Source organism: Mobula hypostoma, chromosome 6 (assembly GCF_963921235.1).
Source record: "Mobula hypostoma chromosome 6, sMobHyp1.1, whole genome shotgun sequence".
Lineage (NCBI taxonomy): Eukaryota > Metazoa > Chordata > Chondrichthyes > Myliobatiformes > Myliobatidae > Mobula > Mobula hypostoma.
Genome location: NC_086102.1, coordinates 158,682,073 through 158,699,606, shown reverse-complemented (window position 1 = coordinate 158,699,606; position 17,534 = coordinate 158,682,073). Strand labels below are relative to the sequence as shown.

Genomic DNA, 17,534 nt, shown 5'->3' with positions numbered 1-17,534 from the left:
ATTAGTTGGCAGGATGAGTATCCGTCAATGATTTCTCATCGTGAATAATGAGCTTTACAAGGAGAGTTAATGCCATATTGGATGTTGGGCATTTGTACATAAATGTACCCATTGGAGAGCTACCAATACCTCTATGCATATACAAATTTGTACTGTAAAAAAGTAGAATGGCATCTATGTCTGTTCTTCAATTTAATTGGCTAATTATTTCTCATAGTTGGAAAATACTTTGTTTTGTCTTCCATTTAAAATGCTCATGCATTGGGGAAACAATGTTGCTTTTGAGCATGGGACTAATTTTGTAATAATCACTGTCAGCTAGTGAACTGCATTTCTCCTGGATCTGCCTGAGAACAAATACCATATCGGTGGTGCTCCTGTTGGCTCTGAAGCCACACTGGCTCTCTGGGAGGTGTTCTTCTGAAATGATGGGCACCAATCTGTTCAGGAGTACTCTTGCGAGGATTTTTCCTGCGATAGAGAGAAGAGTTATTCCCTGGTAGTTAGAGCAGTCGGACTCTTCCCCCTTGTTCTTATACAGGATGATGATGACTGCATCACAGAGGTCCTGTAGTAGTTTACCTTGTTCCCAGTAGCAGATAAAGAACTCGTGGAGTTTGGTGTGTAACGCTGGGCCCCCATGCTTCCAAATCTCAGTTGGGATTCCATCAACTCCTGCTGCCTTGCCACTTTTCAGCTGCTCTATGGCCTTGACTGCCTCTTCTAGGGTTGGAATCTTGTCCAGTTCTGCTTTCTCTGGCTGTTGTGGGATGCGATAAATTGCTGAGTCTTGGACCATGCGGTTGACACTGAAGAGAGTCTGGAAATGTTTCGACCACCGGTTCAGGATGGAAGCCTTGTCTGTGAAGAGCACCTGACCGTCTGCACTGCGCAAGGGACTCTAGACCTGGTGCGAAGGGCCGTACACCGCTCTCAGGGTTTCATAAAACCTTGTAGTCACTGGTGTCTGCGCAAAGCTGAGTTCTCTTTGCAAGGTTGGTCCACCACACGTTCTGAATCTCTCAAATCTTGCGCTGGAGGTTGCTGCAAACAAGGCGGAAGGCTGCTTTCTTATCAGGACAAGACGGCTGAGCAAGGTGTGCCTGGTGGGCGGATCTCTTCTTCGCAAGCAATTCTTGGATCTCCTGGTTGTTTTCATCGAACCAGTCCTTGTTCTTCTTTGTGGAAAACCCTAGGACTTCTACAGAGGTTTGCAGGATGGTGGTTTTTAGGTGTTCCCAAAGCACTTCGGGAGAGGAATCTGTAGGGAAACTGAGATCCTGAAGCCTTGACTGAAGATTCATCTGAAAGCCAGCTTTCACTTCAGCTGACTGGAGGTTGCCAACCTGAAACTTCTTCCTTGGAGCGCCTCCTCTCTTTGGCTTGGGTTTGAAATGGAGACTGCGTTCGCAGTGGACAAGATGATAGTCCATATGACACTCTGCGCTGGGCATCACTCGGGTGAGTAAGATGTCCCGAAGGCCTCTCTGGCACACCAAGATGTAGTCTATGAGGTGCCAATGCTTGGACTGAGGATGCATCCAGGTTATCTTCAGACTGTCTTTCTGCTGGAAAATGGTGTTAGTGATGGTGAGTTGCTGCTCAGCGCAAAACTCTAACAGAAGGCGCCCGTTGTCATTGCAGTTTCCAACACCACGTTTGCCAAGTACTCCTTTCCAGGTTTCTGAATGTTGGCCTACTCTGGCATTGAAGTTGCCAAGGATGAAGACCTTGTTGTCTGCAGGGGCATTCCAGGGTCTGCGCAGATCAGTGTAAAACGTGTCCTTTTCTGCAGGATCCGTTTGAAGAGTGGGGGCGTACGTGCTGAAGAGTGTGGCATGCTGTTTGGTTCGAAGTGGGAGACGCATGGAGATGATGCGGTCGGAATGACCCGTTGGCAATTTTTCACGTTTGGAGGCAATGGAGTTCCTGACCATAAAGCCAATGCCAGAAGGGTGTCTCTCAGTCTCTGGCTTGCTGACCAGTAGAGGGATTGTACGTGATGTTTGTTGACCTTACCAAAGCGTTCGACACCGTGAGCAGGGAAGGTCTGTGGCAAATCATGGAACCACTGGGATGCCCCTCAAAGTTCCTCAGCATGGTCATCCAGCTACATGAAGATCAGAGTGGGCAAGTCAGACACAACAACAACCTCCCAGAACCCTTCCCAATAGGCAACGGAGTAAAGCAAGGCTGCATCCTCGCGCCGACTCTCTTCACCATCTTCTTCAGCATGATGTTCGAAAGGGCCACAGAAGACCTTGATGACGAGGACGGTGTTTACATCCAATATCGCACCGATGGCAGCCTGTTCAACCTGAGGCAACTACAGTCCCACACCAAGACATTGGAGCAACTCATCCGAGAGCTACTCTTCACCGACGATGCTGCCCTTGTTGCCTACACAGAGACAGCCCTGCAGCGTATAACATCCTGCTTCACAGAGGCTGCCAAGCTCTTCGGACTGGGAGTCAGCTTGATGAAGACAGAAGTTCTCCATCAGCCTGCACCTCAGGAAGATGACCACCCTCCCCGCATCACCATCGGTGAGGTAGAGCTGAAGACAGTCCACCAGTTCAGCTACCTGGGGTGCACCATCTCGTCAGATGCCAAGATCGACAAAGAGATTGACAACAGACTGGCAAAGGCAAACAGCGCATTCGGCAGGCTGTACAAGAGTCTGGAACAACAAGCATTTGAAGAAAGGCTCAAAGATCAGCGTGTACAGACCCATTGTATTGACCACCCTCCTGTGTGGCTCTTTACCTCCCACCTCGCAGTTTCACCTATCACCTTGTGTTTCTCCTTCCCCTCCCCCCTCCACCTTCTAACTCTGACTCCTCATCTTTTTTTTTCCCAGTCTCGGCCCAAAGCATCGACTATACTCTTTTCCATAGATGTTCCCTGGCCTGATGAGTTCCTCCAGCACTTTGTCTGCATTGCCTGTATCTCTTGGAACCCTCATACACAGCCAGACAGAGACTCAGCAGTAGAGACTGATGCCAGAAATATATTCCAAGGACCTGTGTGACTTGATGTATGTTGCGGATCAGTGAGTACGGCCTAAAAATGCTATATCCCTCCAGGTGCACCACCAGCACCACCAGCCTTAGCTCCAGTGCCATGCATGATATATCCACTGGTCATCTTCCCACAATTGCTCTCTTCTTCAACTTGGAGGTAACATTCGTAAATTCCATTCTACCCTCAAACACCAAGGTGCTATAATTTTGAACACAAGGTAAAATTGTAGAAGTTCTGAGTATAAGACCATCAAGATATGCAATATTGTTTCTAATACAATACAGAATGTGATAAGGATCTATTTCTGAAATGTTCCTTTTAGTGATTTGGCAGCTGATTTGACATTTACACCAATCACCAGGTATGGAAAGATATTTATTATTAGCGTTAGTCAAACAATGAACCTCCACCGAGTTAAATTACAACTTAAAGAGCCTAATTTCTTTCAGAGTTTATTCCTGTTTAAAATAAACATACATGTACCAATGTAGTGATATTTTCACTTATAAATCTTTGTAATCTGTCTTGCTTGTCAATAAATCATTGCAATCATTTTCATCATTTTATGATTAATATGGTTATATAATCATATATAAATATGATTATCTTATATTTAGGACACAGATGCATTCCATTAGAGGCACATTTTGGTTTCAATTTTATTATTTTTTTCTGATTTACACCAAATGTAGCAAAAACAATGTAACTTAATCCTTTTTAAGAGCCTCAATCCCCTTGGCCTCAGCATTGTTAGTAGCCTTAATTACGGTCCTTGTAAATGGTGCCTCTCTCAGATATATATTTCGTTCTTCCATTAGGAATGTGCAAGAGTTCATTATGCAGTTATGCAATGAAGGAGGGAATTGAAGCAGCCAACAGAAATGTACTCTGTAATTAGCACTGCAATGTAAAATTTTAGATTGGGGTATCCAAATATCTGAAGAATTGTGAGAGTTGGGAAACTGCATCAAGTATCTAACTTTGAATATTTCAAAAGCCAGGTATTCTTCTGTCCAAGACTATTCAGTGGTTAAATAAGGGATCAAAGTTTTAACAATGTATGAATTCATTGCTATCATGTATCTAATAAGTATTCTGTATAATGTTTTATTCATTATGTTGGGTATAACTATTAAATGATTTGCATTTAATTTTTCTACAATAGCAATTTTCAAATGTTTCAAAAAGCTTTAGACAGATGCCATGCTGAAATTGCAATTTTTACATTCAAATAGTGTTTCCTCTTGGAACATAACTATTTGACAGTATTTTCACTTCTACTCAGCATACTAATAAAAAAAATGCGATGATCACTGAGCATTTGCTTCTGTTGCTTTTGATGCCCCCCCCACCCCCAGAACAGTTGTGTTTCAATGCCAAAGCAAAAATAGTTTGCAATGTGAAAGCTTTTACATTGAATTCTTTGGCTTCCTTCCAAGAATAAATTGGACAAAACTGTTTCTCAGACCCTTCAGATATCAAGCACAAACTTAAATATACACTGCAGGCAGAAGAGAATAAATCCATACTGTCGATCTCTTACCATAATGCCAGTATGGAGCATTAGATAATGCACAGTTTGGGCCACATCCGCTGCATGGATTAAGTTATGGTAAGGATTCTTGTGCTTGCTGTAACCTGCCTCCAGGGCTTCAACAAAAGACATTAGTGAAGATACAGGAATCTATATATATAAGAAAAATAATTGAGATTAGGAGTGGTAGAAAGCAATCAATCACAAACTTGAAATATTGTTAAAATTATTAAAATATCAAAACAAAACACTGTTAACATAACCTGTTCAAGATTCATTGTTTGGTCATTCTAATACATTCAATGCTCATAAAGCAACTTACACAAGTAATACATACATTAGTTAGGAAATATAGTTAATTTTGCTTCATAAACGATGTCCACATATGTCAACAGTTCAAAGTAAACTTATTATCAAAATACATATATAGTATGCCTCCATATACAACTCTGAGATTCATTTTCAAGTTCAGTTTATTGTCATTCATCTGTACACATGTATATCACCAATCAAAACAATGTACCTCTCAACCAAGATGCACAACACATTATATAAAACTGCCAAACTTAACACATACAAGGGGTGATTGATAAGTTTGTGTCCTAGGGTAGCAGGAGTCAATTTTAGAAAGCCTAGCTCATTTATTTTTCAACATAGTCCCTTCCTACATTTACACACTTTGTCTAGCGGTCGTGGAGCATACAGGTCCCTTCTTTGTAGAAGTCAGCGTCTTGGACCTCCAGATAGTGGTCCACAGCAAGGGTGATTGATAAGTTCGTGGCCTAAGGTAGAAGGAGATGAGTTATTAACTTCAAGCTTCCTGCATAATCACTCAAAAAGCTGAACTGCAAGTGCATGTAACGAGAGCTGTATAACTCATCTCCTTCTACCTTAGGCCACGAACTTATCAATCACCCCTGCTGTGGACCACTTTCTGGAGGTCCAAGATGCCGACTTCTACAAAGAAGAGATCCGTATGCTCCATGACTGCTGGTCCAAGTGTGTAAATGTAGGAGGGGACGATGTTGAAAAATAAATATGCTAGGTTTTCTAAAATTTATTCCTTCTACCTTAGGCCACAAACTTATCAATCACCCCTTGTAAAGTAGTATTATTACTAATAAGTCAACAATTAATGAGGTACATATACGATACAAGTTAAAAAGCAAACAATATAATGCTACTAGCGCTTTATACATGATGAAACCTGGGTGATGGCAGGTTGTTTAATAGTCTTATAACCTGAAGGAAGAAGCTGTTTCTCATCCTAATAGATCTTGCAGGCATTCACAGTACAGGAAACACAATAGAAACAAAGAAAAACCACAGCCAACAGGACAAATAACCAATGTGCAAAAGACAACTGTGCAAATAAAAAAGAAAAAAAAACAAGCTATAAATATTGAGAACATGAGGTAAATATTTGATAGATTCTGTGATGGGTCGAGTGTGGTTGAGTGCCCTCCGGTTCAAAAGCCTGACGGTTGAGGGGTGGTAACTGTTCCTGAAGCATGTGGTGTGAGTCCTGAGGCTCTTGTACCACCTTCCTGATGGCAGCAGCAAGAGGACAGCATGGTGTGGATGATGGGGATCCTTGATGTTGGATACTGCTTTCCTGTGAAAATGCTCTGTGTAGATGTACTCAATGGTGGGAAGGGCTTTACCCATGATGGACTGGGCCATAACACTACTTTTTGTAGGATTTTTCATTCAAGGACATTGGTGGTTCTGTACCAGGCTGTGATGCAACCAGTCAATATACTCTCCACCTCACACCTATAGAAGCTTGCCAAAATATGAGATGACATGCTGAATCTTTGCCAACGTCTAAGAAAGTTGAAGCACTGCTGTGCTTTCTTTGTAATGGCACCTATGTGCAGGACCCAGAGCAAATCCTCTAAAATGATAACTGTACTGATGGAGATTGTGGAAGAATGTTGTTGCCAATCCGAACTGACTGTGGTCTGCAAGTGAGGGAATTGAGATCCAGTTGTGCAAGAAGGCATTGAGGCCAAGGTCTTGAAGCTTATTGATTAGTATTGAGGGGATGGTAATATTGAATGTCAAAATGTAGTCAATGAAGAGCACATTGGTACATGCATCTTCGCTTTCCAGATGTTCCAGGGTTGAATGAAGAGCCAGTGAAATGGCATCTGCTGTCGACTTGTTGTGATGGTATGCAAATTAGATCAGATCCAAGTCACTTCTCAGGCAGGAGTTGATATGTTTCATCACCAATCTCTCAAAGCAGTTCATCACAGTTTATGTAAGTGCTACTGGACAATAGGCATTGAGGTCCTAATAGTCCTAAATGCTCAGTGATAGTTAATTAAAATACCATATAATTAGAATTTTCAATTAACTTACGCTGTCCAGTTTACAATTAGTCTTCAGAGAGGGATTAACATTACAAAAGATCTGACATTCTCTAGGCTATTGTATATTTCTATTGGGAAAAGGCATGTCAGACTTAATTAGTTGTGCAGAATTAATAACTGATTAGTCTTTGACAGTTTATTATTAGCAATTTTGTATGTGTATTAGGCATCTTTGAGCAATTGCCATGGTGATGTTAGTTTTTCACGTTACTTCCCTCTGTTTTACTGCATGTGTTATTCTCGATCTTCAGCACAAGAACAGGCCCTACACCCCTACAGCCCAACAGCCCACATCCACATGATGTGCCAAACCAGTTAAATTAGCAATCAAAAAGCTATCTAATCTAGTCCCTTCTGCTTACAGAATATCCCTATCCTTCCCTTTTCCTCACATTCATGTGCTTATCTAAACGTCTCTTAAAAGTCCCTTTTATTTCTGCCTCTACCATCACTCAAGGCGCACACCACACACTGTGTAAAAATTTTGCTCCTCATATCTCCTTTGAAATTACTACCCCCCCCCCCACCCCCGCCACCTTAAATGCATGTCCTCTGATATTAGACATTTCAACCCTAGGAAAAAGATACTCCTTTTCTACTCTATCTATGCCTCCCATTATCCTATAAACCTCTATCAGATCTCCCCTCAGCCTCCGCTACTCCAGAGAAGACAACCCAGGTTTGTCCAAGGTCTCATTATAGCACATACCCTCTAATCCTGGTCAGCCTCTTCAAAGCCTTAACATCCTTCCTGTAATGGAACAATCAGAACTGTATGCAATACTCCAGATGCAGCCTAACAAGACTTTTATGAAGCCGCAACATAACGTCCTGATTTTTGAACTCAATACCTTAAATACTAAACCAAGCAGGCCACATGCCTTTTTAACCACCCTATCAACCTGTGTATCCACTTTCAGGTGCTATGAACTTGGACCCCCAAATCCCTCAACTTATCAACACTGTTCCGGATCTCTACTGTCTCTTTACATTTGACCTACCAAGGTGAAACACTTCACATTTGGCTGGGTTAAACTCCATTTACCATTTCTCTGCCCAAATCTACAACGGATCTATACCACACTATCTTCTACACGATCCACAACACCATTGATCTTTATCTTTATGCAACACGTAGATCCTCATCTACAAAGTATCTTCTTATTTCAGTGGTTCAGGTTTTACAGGTTTATTTCAGCAAATTTTAATTGCCCCTCATGATCTAATACATAACTTCAGCATCAGAATTAGATAACTTGAATTAAGAAAAGGTTTCTAAGTAATGGAACACGAAAAAGAACATACTATAATGAATATTTTGAATACTCACATTTTTAATGTGCGTTCTGACGAAGAGGTACTATTAAGGATGGGGTGATGTTCAAGCTAATCCAAAGGAATGAAGGCAAACAAATAGTTGTGGCAATTGTGATTTTTGTTTTGTTCAAGCAGTTAATTAGAAGATTGTGAGTCGTGTCAGTGGGAAGGAGGTTACTGGAAAACATTCTGAAGGACAACTTCAATCTACACTTAGAAGGGGAAAGGATTTTCAAGGATAGTTAGCGTGGGTTTATTTGTGAGAAATCCTTTCTGACTGATTTTTTTTTCAAAAATGTAACGAGATGTATATCGAGATGATGGCAGTGAGGTTGATGTAGTCTAAGTGGAATTTGGTAAAATATTTGACATGGTCGTAGATGGGAGATCTCATAGGGGTGTACAAAATTATGAAGAAGATAAATAGGCGAGAGGGTAATCATTTGTTCTTGTGGCAGAGGTGCTGATTAATCAAGGACTTAGGTTTAAGCTGAGGAATAAGAGTTTTAGAGTATTTCCTTTTTTTGTTGAGAGGCATGGTTAGCATTTGGATGATGGGAACAGAGATTCTCATAATCTTTCAGATGTACATGATTGAGCACAGCAATCACTAAGGCACAGACCGAGGGTTAGTAAATGAGGTTCATTTACCTGGGACTCAGTGGATGGCATGGATGGAGTGGGCCAAATAACCTCTTTGGTAAATCTTTTACTTAAAAATGCATAGGGAAATCCTAGCTCTATGTAGGTATTACTTATACCTAGGTTTTTCAACTCAGAAAGTTAGATTATTGATTGTGAAGTACTATGGGAATATCCAGAAGGTATAAAATACATTGCGTAATAGGCAAGATTGAATAGTGGCAGCACAATAGCACAACACTTTTTGGAACTAGTGACCCAAATTCCTGCCACTGCCTTTAAGGAGTTTGTATATTCTCCATGTGATCGTGTGGGTTTCCTCCAGGTGTTCTGTTTTCCACCCACAGTCCAAAGGCATATCAGTTGGTAGGCTAATTGGTCATTGTAAATTGTCCCGTGATTAGGCTAGCATTAAATTGAGGGATTGCTGGGCAGCGTGTCTCTAAGCAGGGTAAGGGCCTGGGGCCTGTTCTGCACTGTACGTCTATAAAAAAAAGACTGGAACTTTCAGTCACAACTCTGGGTTATACAATATGAAGCATGAATGAATGAACAATGCTACAAGAATTGCTTTCTGTTTAAATAAACCACAGCACTACACTTGTTAACTGAAACCTAAGGCAAAAAAAAACCTTAATGCTTGATCTGTTGATGAAAGTTTGGAAGGTTGGAACTTCCTAAGTTAGTTGTTTGCTTTCATTAAAACTCATTTCAAATCAGAAGGATTTTTAAAATAATTAATATAGCAATTAATCTAATTGACAATGTGTTTGTGTTACTGCTGTGGGCCTGGGTTCTGAACACCAGCTTGTATATTTCTGTGTGTGGTTAAAGAGTGGTTGGTCCAAAGATTTGAAGAACAGAAATATGATTCTTTACCCTCTCACAGGCAAATGTAATAACCCACTAGAAGTGCAAGCTAAAGACACCAGTAAATGTATAGACCTTCCATTTAGTGCAGTGATTTAACAAGTGAGAAATAATGCCTCTTATGTAGTTGTCGAGCCCTACTATAATCAATAAATAGTCTAGGTTGCTCAGCAGTCAATAATGCTTCACTTTAGTCCTAATAACTAAAATCTCTTTCAGTTTAGAGTGCACAGAGTGTTGAGATCAATGTGCATTTGCGGTTTTGATGTGGCAGCCTCTGTTCTGAGACATCTGATTTTAAATTTTAGCAATGGCTGGCCTTGAAACACTGCAGAGCAGTTTCCTTCCATTTCGGTGAGTTTGCTCAATGTTTTGGATTTGCTACCTTGCACTGTGACTCTCTCAGCCTGTAGTTTGACCACTCAAGTCATATTCTGCTCTCGCTGCTGCCATTGGGAAAAAGGTACAGGGGCTCAGGATTCACCCCACCAAGGTCTGGATCAGTTACTATCCCTCAACCAGCAGGCTCTTGAACCAAAAGGGATAATTTCACTCATCTTCACTTGCCCCATCACTGAAAATTTCCATGGATTCACCTTCAAAGACACTTCATCTTATGTTCTCAATATTTATTGTTTATTTGTTTATTATTTTTCTTTCATATTTGCACAGTTTGTTGTCTTTTACACATGGGTTGTAGTTGGTGCAGTATTTCACTGATTCTATCATGGTTATTAGATTTATTGAGTATGCCCATAAGAAAATGAATCACAGGGTTGTACATGGTGCCATATATGTACATTAAACTTTGAAATAAATAAGTAGTACAGTGTCTGTCAGCACTGAAGTAATCATTCTTACTTCTGCATTGAATTTTACTAAATTCAAAGCAGCCAAAAAAGAAAACTGCATAACATGTGAGGAAAAATCCGTAGAAAACAAATCCGAGCACAAACTATATTCTACTTTATCTAATGAATGCTTTTGGTGAGAGTTTTAATTGTTTAGTTAGAGGGTTTTATATGTTGATGAAGGGATTCTGCATCATTGTGTATATCTGCTATCTAATCACTCCTGAATGATTAGATTACTTTTAGATCGATATTCTTTAAGATAAACTGATCATATATATTATAAAATTCTTTGTTTATAGATATTCACATGTATTTGCATTAAACATGGTAGATTTAATGTGATTTTGTAAACCACTTTAAATGTTAAAATTATCTGACCCTGAAACGATTGATAAGGTCATATCGGGTGAACAGCTCGTGCACCATGAACTTCAATGCATGGTCTCCGCTGGCATCATTAAGGGCAAACACGTTAAATGACCATTTATCAATATCCTGTAGAAAGAGAAAAGAGAGCAAATTTAGTCACATTCGCCAACATCATCAACAGTTTCAAAATTACTCTGCTACGCACCTTTAAAGCAGATATCACTGCTGCTGGATATGTCAGTCCTATCATGTTTGATGTCCTTCGGTACATCCTTGAATTTAAAATAGTAAAAAGGTATAAACTTTGACTATGGATTTCAACAGCATCCCTAACTTATTTATAATTTTGAGTTCATTCCTGTAACAAGAACAATGTGAAGCTTGGACTGTCAGGTTCCCCTCAATGCAATTATTTGTAGATTTACTTTAAATATGTTTCACCCAAGAACTGTGAGTAAAAGAAGATGAAGCATTTTCAATCTCTAGCATAAAATTTGTTGGGTTCTGTGTGGCTAGCAGTGGCTTTTGCACTATGTGACAAATTGGCAAATTATGAACCATGTGGAATTGCAGTGGATAACTTTGAGGAAAATGATGCCATTGCATCATTTGTGGTTCTGTACAAGAATTAAAATCTTAATTTAAATATGGGACCAACAAGTGTTTCACACACAAACATGTTCAATACTAAATCTAAAGTAAATTCTTGAAATGCTTTTGCTTATTTTTCTCCAGACTTTAGTTATTTTTTGAAATTGCTTTTGTTCTTGCCAAGTTTTGGCATGACAACTTTTAACATTATGCACAGATATTCTATTTGGAGTTCCCAATTTGCTCGGTAATTGAGAAGGGCGAGTGTTTATATTAGTTGTCACGTTGATGGTGATCAGGTGATGCAGTAAATGGCCTAATTCTGTTTCTATGTCTTAAGGTCTTATGATCTAAATAAGCAACTCTGACCTGCACAAGCAGATGAGAGCAATTTCCTTCACATCACAATGATCTTCTAAACTCCAAAGGAACCATAATCAGCCCATATGTACTTTGTGGATATATGTTTACAAGATTGTATTGCATATAATCTCCATGGGGATTAGCCTCATTCACTTGACTAAATTTACTTCCTTGTTAAATCCTCTAAATTAAGCAGATATAACTAGCATCACATTGTCTGTTCTGCATCACAATGGTTTTCCCTCCTGTGGGCATATTATTCAAATATGGGTCTGTGGTAATTGTCAGCCTCATATAAACTTTCACTGCAAATTCTGATTGGCTGCCACCAGCAAGTTCCCCTCCATATCACATGCTACACATTGCCGTGGAAATACATTAAACAAACTCTTTCCTGGTTACAGAATCTTAACACTGTAACTTCCTACCCAAGAGCACTATTACCACACAGTCTTCAGTAATCCTTTATTTCAAGGACAGTTAGGATTGGAGTCTAAATGCCAGCTTTGTCAGTATTGTTTGCAGCCTGGAAAACATTATTACTGAACATTTAATTTTAAACTGAAGAAGCAAATCTTGTAAATGGCCGGTGGCTTGACTCTAACGGGACAGAATTCTGGTTGTTACAACAGGGGCGTTATTTAACTTTCATAAAAAGCTGTTTGGAAACGTAGTAGCTATAGAATCATTCAGCATGGAAACAGGCCATTCAGCCAAATCATTCATGGTGACAAGTGGGCATCCTTCCACATTAACCCCATCATTCTGCACTTGGTCCATAACTCTCCTTGCCAAAGTGATTGTAGTGTTCATTCAGACATTCCTAAAGAGCTGTCACCAACCCAGCTCTAACCATTCTGTCTGTCAGTCAGTGCTTTCGAGATTGGTACCACTCTCTGGATGAAGAACTTCTTTCTCATAACCCCTCTGCATCTCTTCCCCTTTACCCTAAATATATGAGCTCCAATTTTATCTACCTATGTCTTGGAGAAAAGATTCCTTCAGTCAACACGACCTATGCCCAATATAATTTTATATAGTTCAATTATAACTCCTTTCCCCATAGGCTCCTCCTTTCTGGGGAGAAAAGACCTAACATCTCCAGTCTCTCCTCATAACAAAACTGCCCTGGTACTGGGAAGAATATTTATAATATTTAAAGATATGATGCTTCACAACAACCTCTATAAATGCTGAAGTAAAATTTTGCCAGAGAGACTTAGCCCTTGATTAATTTCTGTTGGTGATCAGGCCTCACTCCAACTCAACAGAGTCATTGCATTTCCAGAATGACAGACCAGATGCTGAATAAAGTTTATTTTTCTCATTTCTCTCAAGACTTGATCCAATGTTTAGTTCAATATTTAAAATTAAGATAAATATTTCCAAGATATTTTCTATGCATCACTGGTTCTCTACATGAACATTTAGTTCATCCTAAAAAGGAAAGTGACATTGAAATGTAAATATTTGAACTGAAAACAGAAAGGACTGGAAATACCCAGTAGGCCATTCAGGCTGCACAGAAAGTCAAGTCATTAATATTTCTGTAATAATTACATTTATATTGCACTTTTACATTAGTAAAATATTCCAAGTCACTTCAGGTCCAGATCTTCTATATACTTCATTATTTTTTATCTTCACCAAATATATTTTAATCTCCCTGCACAAAAGCAAATTTGCCAAAGCTGATTCAGCCCGGCCTGAATTCCCACCTGACTTTTCGCCCATTCACTATCGTGCCCAACCTAACCAAGCCCCCCTCACTGCTCTTTGTCAGCAGTGACTGACCAGGAAATCGTGCTTTCCACTTGATGCTTCAAAAAATCATTATAACTGATGATTTTAATTTTTCTATATTGTGAGGAGCTGAGAATTTTTTAAAAATATTTCGTAAGATCAGATTTCAACTTTACTTAAAGTGGGGAAAGTCTTGGTTTTGGACAACACTTTTCATATTGGAAATAACTGTGTAGCTCAGCTGGTTAGTAGTTGAGTTGAGTTGTTGTCCGATCTTGGCAATCCATTTGCTAACGTTACGTCACCATACGAGGAGACATCTTAAGTATGGTGTTCACTTATGGTGTGTCCTCCGAATGCTTGGCCTTTATATACTTCTCAAGCAGTTAATTGGCCGTCATTACAGAAACTCAATTGTGACATAGGGCGAGAGTCTCGTCACAAGTGAACAATGCATTGATGATATCTCCTCGAATGGTGATGAAACATTTACATATGGATTGCCAAGATCAGAGAACAACTCAACCGAATCATGGTTTGGTATGTCTTAACGCATTATGAGCAGTAAATTAGATTAGAACCTGAAGAAAGCAAAATAATTTTGAAAAAAGGAAAGAATGATCCTTTGATACACAAATATAAAACTGCACTGTGGGATTAATTTTTCAGGATCATACACTCATAATTATTTTAAGAAACATTGAGTTGACAATATTACAATTGAAATATATCTTTACAAGGCCATATGACTGAATATTTTAATGTTTTAGAGCCCAGGATAAGCTGAATAGCCCTTTACTCCTTTATATTTTGATATCTATGAAATGCTTTGCAAACTTAAGAACAATTATATTTACCTTTACCAGTTAAGTAGTTTTCTATTTTTAATAATTGTAGATAGTGGTCAAAACAAATAGCATAGCTTCCATCTACCTTTCTACAAAAATGCCAGCTTGAACAGCATGAACAATGCTGCGGAATCTAGGCTTTTCCACTGGCCTTCTTTGCAACACTCCCATCTTCCTTGTGAAAGTGGATGCCAACCAGTCTCGAACCTCTGATGGGACAGAGTCCGACTGGATATCACTAAGTTCATCCTCAGTGTCCAAGAGACGTCTGTTAAAGAAAACAAGGAATAGAGTGTCAAACCAAAACTGTCTACATTTGATTGCTCTAAAAAAACAGGAATGCATAAACTGCATTTTGAGTACTTTTAGAATGTGGCTTGAATACACAGATCAAATGAGCTATCTGAAAAAAATAGCATTTCAGGACTGTTATTATTGTGATCAATACTACAGAATGAGTTAAAACTATGCGTTATGCAGAATCAATATCATTTTTAAAATATTTATGCTTCTTCCTCCTTATCGAGCACAGTAACTTTTTATAAATGTATTTGATATTGCAGTAATCAAACCAGTTTATTTCCCAGTCAATGTGCTGTCATACAGTTCCATTCAATATATAAATGGGAACAATAAAGACATAATGACTTTCTGCAATATGTCATTGTCTTCAACTGCATATTGGTGTATTATATCAAACTCTTCTGAATCTCTTTATCATGGCCAGAATCAGCTTCTACCAAAACAGGGACCAGGACCTGCTGCAATATCCCTATCACCACAATTGGTCTACAGCGGATGCAACCTCCATTCGGCCTTGGATCAGCTGAACGATAGTAACACCTACGTCAGGATACAGCTCAATGTTCAACACCATCAGTGTTCAACATCCTCAGTACTAATCAGCAAACTTCAAAACCTGGGCCTCCGCACCTCCCTCTGTAACTAGATCCTTGAAACTTCCTCATTATGAGACCACAGTCAGGGTGGATCGGAAATAATATATCCTCCTCACTGACAATTGACTCTGGAGCACCTCAAGGATGTGTGCTTAGCTCTCTCTACACCCATAACTGTGTGCCTAGGCACAGCTCGAACACCATCTAGAAACTTGCTAATGATCATTCCCTTTGTGGTTCCCTTGTCCATTCGCCCCTTCCCACTAATCTTCCTCCCAACACTTTACCCAGCAAGCGGCTGAAGTGCTACACCTGTCCACTCACCTCCTCTGTCCCCTCCATTCAGGGCCCCAAACAGCCCTGCTAGGTGAGACAAGACCTCACCTGTTAATCTGTTAGGGTCATCTATTGTATCTGGTGCTCCTGATGTGGGCTCCTCTACATTAGTGAGACCTGATGTAGATTCAGTGTTGAGCACCTCCACTCCATCTGCAAAAAGCAGAATTTCTTGGTGGCCAACTATTCTAATTCCTATCTTTATTCTCATTCTGACATGTCAGTCCTTGGCCTCCTCTTTTGCCATGATGAGGTGACTCTCAGGTTGAAGAAGCACCATCTAGGTAGCAACAACTGTTTATTAATTTCCACAGATGTTGCCTAACTTGCTGAGTTCTTCCAGCATTTTGTGCGTCTCACTCTGGATTTCCAGCATCTGCAGAATCTCTTGTGTTTATAATTTGCCTATGACACAGCTATTGCAGCAGAATTTCAGATGGTGACAAAAAAATAATATAGATTAGATCAGCTGGTTGAGTAGTGTCGCAGCAATGACCACACACTCAACATCAGTAAGACCAAGAAATCTATTGTGGACTTCAGGAAGGGCAAGCCAAGGGAACACACCCCAGTCCTCAACAATGGAGCACAGTGGAAAGAGTGAGCAGTTTCAAGATCCTTGGTGTCAACATCTCTGAAGATCTATCATATTAATACAATTCCAAAGGAACGACAGCGGGTATATTTCATTTGGACTTTGAGGAGACTTGGTATGTCATAAATTTCTTCATGTACAGTGGAGAGCATTCTAACTGGTTACATCACTGTTTTGTATAGAGGGGCAACTGCACAGGATTGGAAAAAACTGCAGAAAGATGTAAACAGCCAGCTCCATCATGGGCACTAGCCTCCCCGAGATCGAGGACACCTTCAAAAGGCGATACCTTAGAAAGGCAGCATCCATCATTAAGGACTCTCATTGCCCAGGATATGCTCTCTTCTCATTGCTACCCTCTAGGACGAGATATAGGAGCCTGAAGACAGACGCAAGCATTTCTGGAACACCACCTTTCCCTCTGCCATCAGATTTCTGAATGGACAATGAACCCACGTATACTACCTCACTATTTTTTTTCTTTTTTTGGTTCTCTTTTTGCAGTACTTATTTAATTTAATTTTATATATTTTTCTTATTGTAGTTTATAGTTTTTTAATTATATGTTGAGTACTGCTTATCTGAAATGGTTGGGGCCAGAAATGTTTTGGATTTTGGATTTTTTTCAGAGTTTGGTATATATATTGAGATAATTTGGGATCACCATCATTTCTAACTTTGAATTTATGTGCTACCAGTAAGCAGTATTTGTCTTACACTTGTATCTGTACTTAAGAGTAAGAATTATTACATTAAATCAATATAATAAAAGCATAATGTGTGCAGGGTAACAAAAGCAGCACAGCAGCATCGGGAGAAAACCTGAATCAACTGTTGAACAACAAACGATGGCAGACATTCACCCTCCACTTACGATGCTGTGTTTTGATTAAAAGGTTACAGTACACTACATTTGTATAATACTTTTTTTTAGGTTTATGTAAGGCATAAACTTGTTCTGGTGTTAGATTTTCATCGGCGACACTGAAAATTTAATGCTATTATGTAAAGTATAAAAACAATTAGCATCGTAGACTTTTCTGGTGCTAGATTTTCATTATCAGCAGATGCTTTAAAAGCTTAATGCTGTGCCTTTTCTTAAATTTCTGCAACCAGCCTGCTGAATATCCTGTTTCGATTTACCTTCAGTTTTCAGTTCATAGTGATAGGT

At 39.6% G+C, this 17,534-nt stretch overlaps 1 protein-coding gene across 9 annotated transcripts in view; it reads right to left on the bottom strand.

Moving 5' to 3' along the window:
* The window catches only part of pde1a (phosphodiesterase 1A, calmodulin-dependent), a 601,233-nt gene that overhangs the window by 98,072 nt on the left and 485,627 nt on the right, over nucleotides 1-17,534 (bottom strand). For all 9 annotated transcript variants that reach the window (XM_063052036.1, XM_063052037.1, XM_063052040.1 and 6 more), the window contains 4 exons: nucleotides 14,619-14,801; nucleotides 11,194-11,260; nucleotides 10,998-11,114; nucleotides 4,568-4,708 (listed from right to left, as the gene is read on the bottom strand). In XM_063052036.1, coding sequence (XP_062908106.1) covers nucleotides 4,568-4,708; nucleotides 10,998-11,114; nucleotides 11,194-11,260; nucleotides 14,619-14,801 — 508 coding nt within the window. The remainder of the gene's footprint in view (nucleotides 1-4,567; nucleotides 4,709-10,997; nucleotides 11,115-11,193; nucleotides 11,261-14,618; nucleotides 14,802-17,534) is intronic.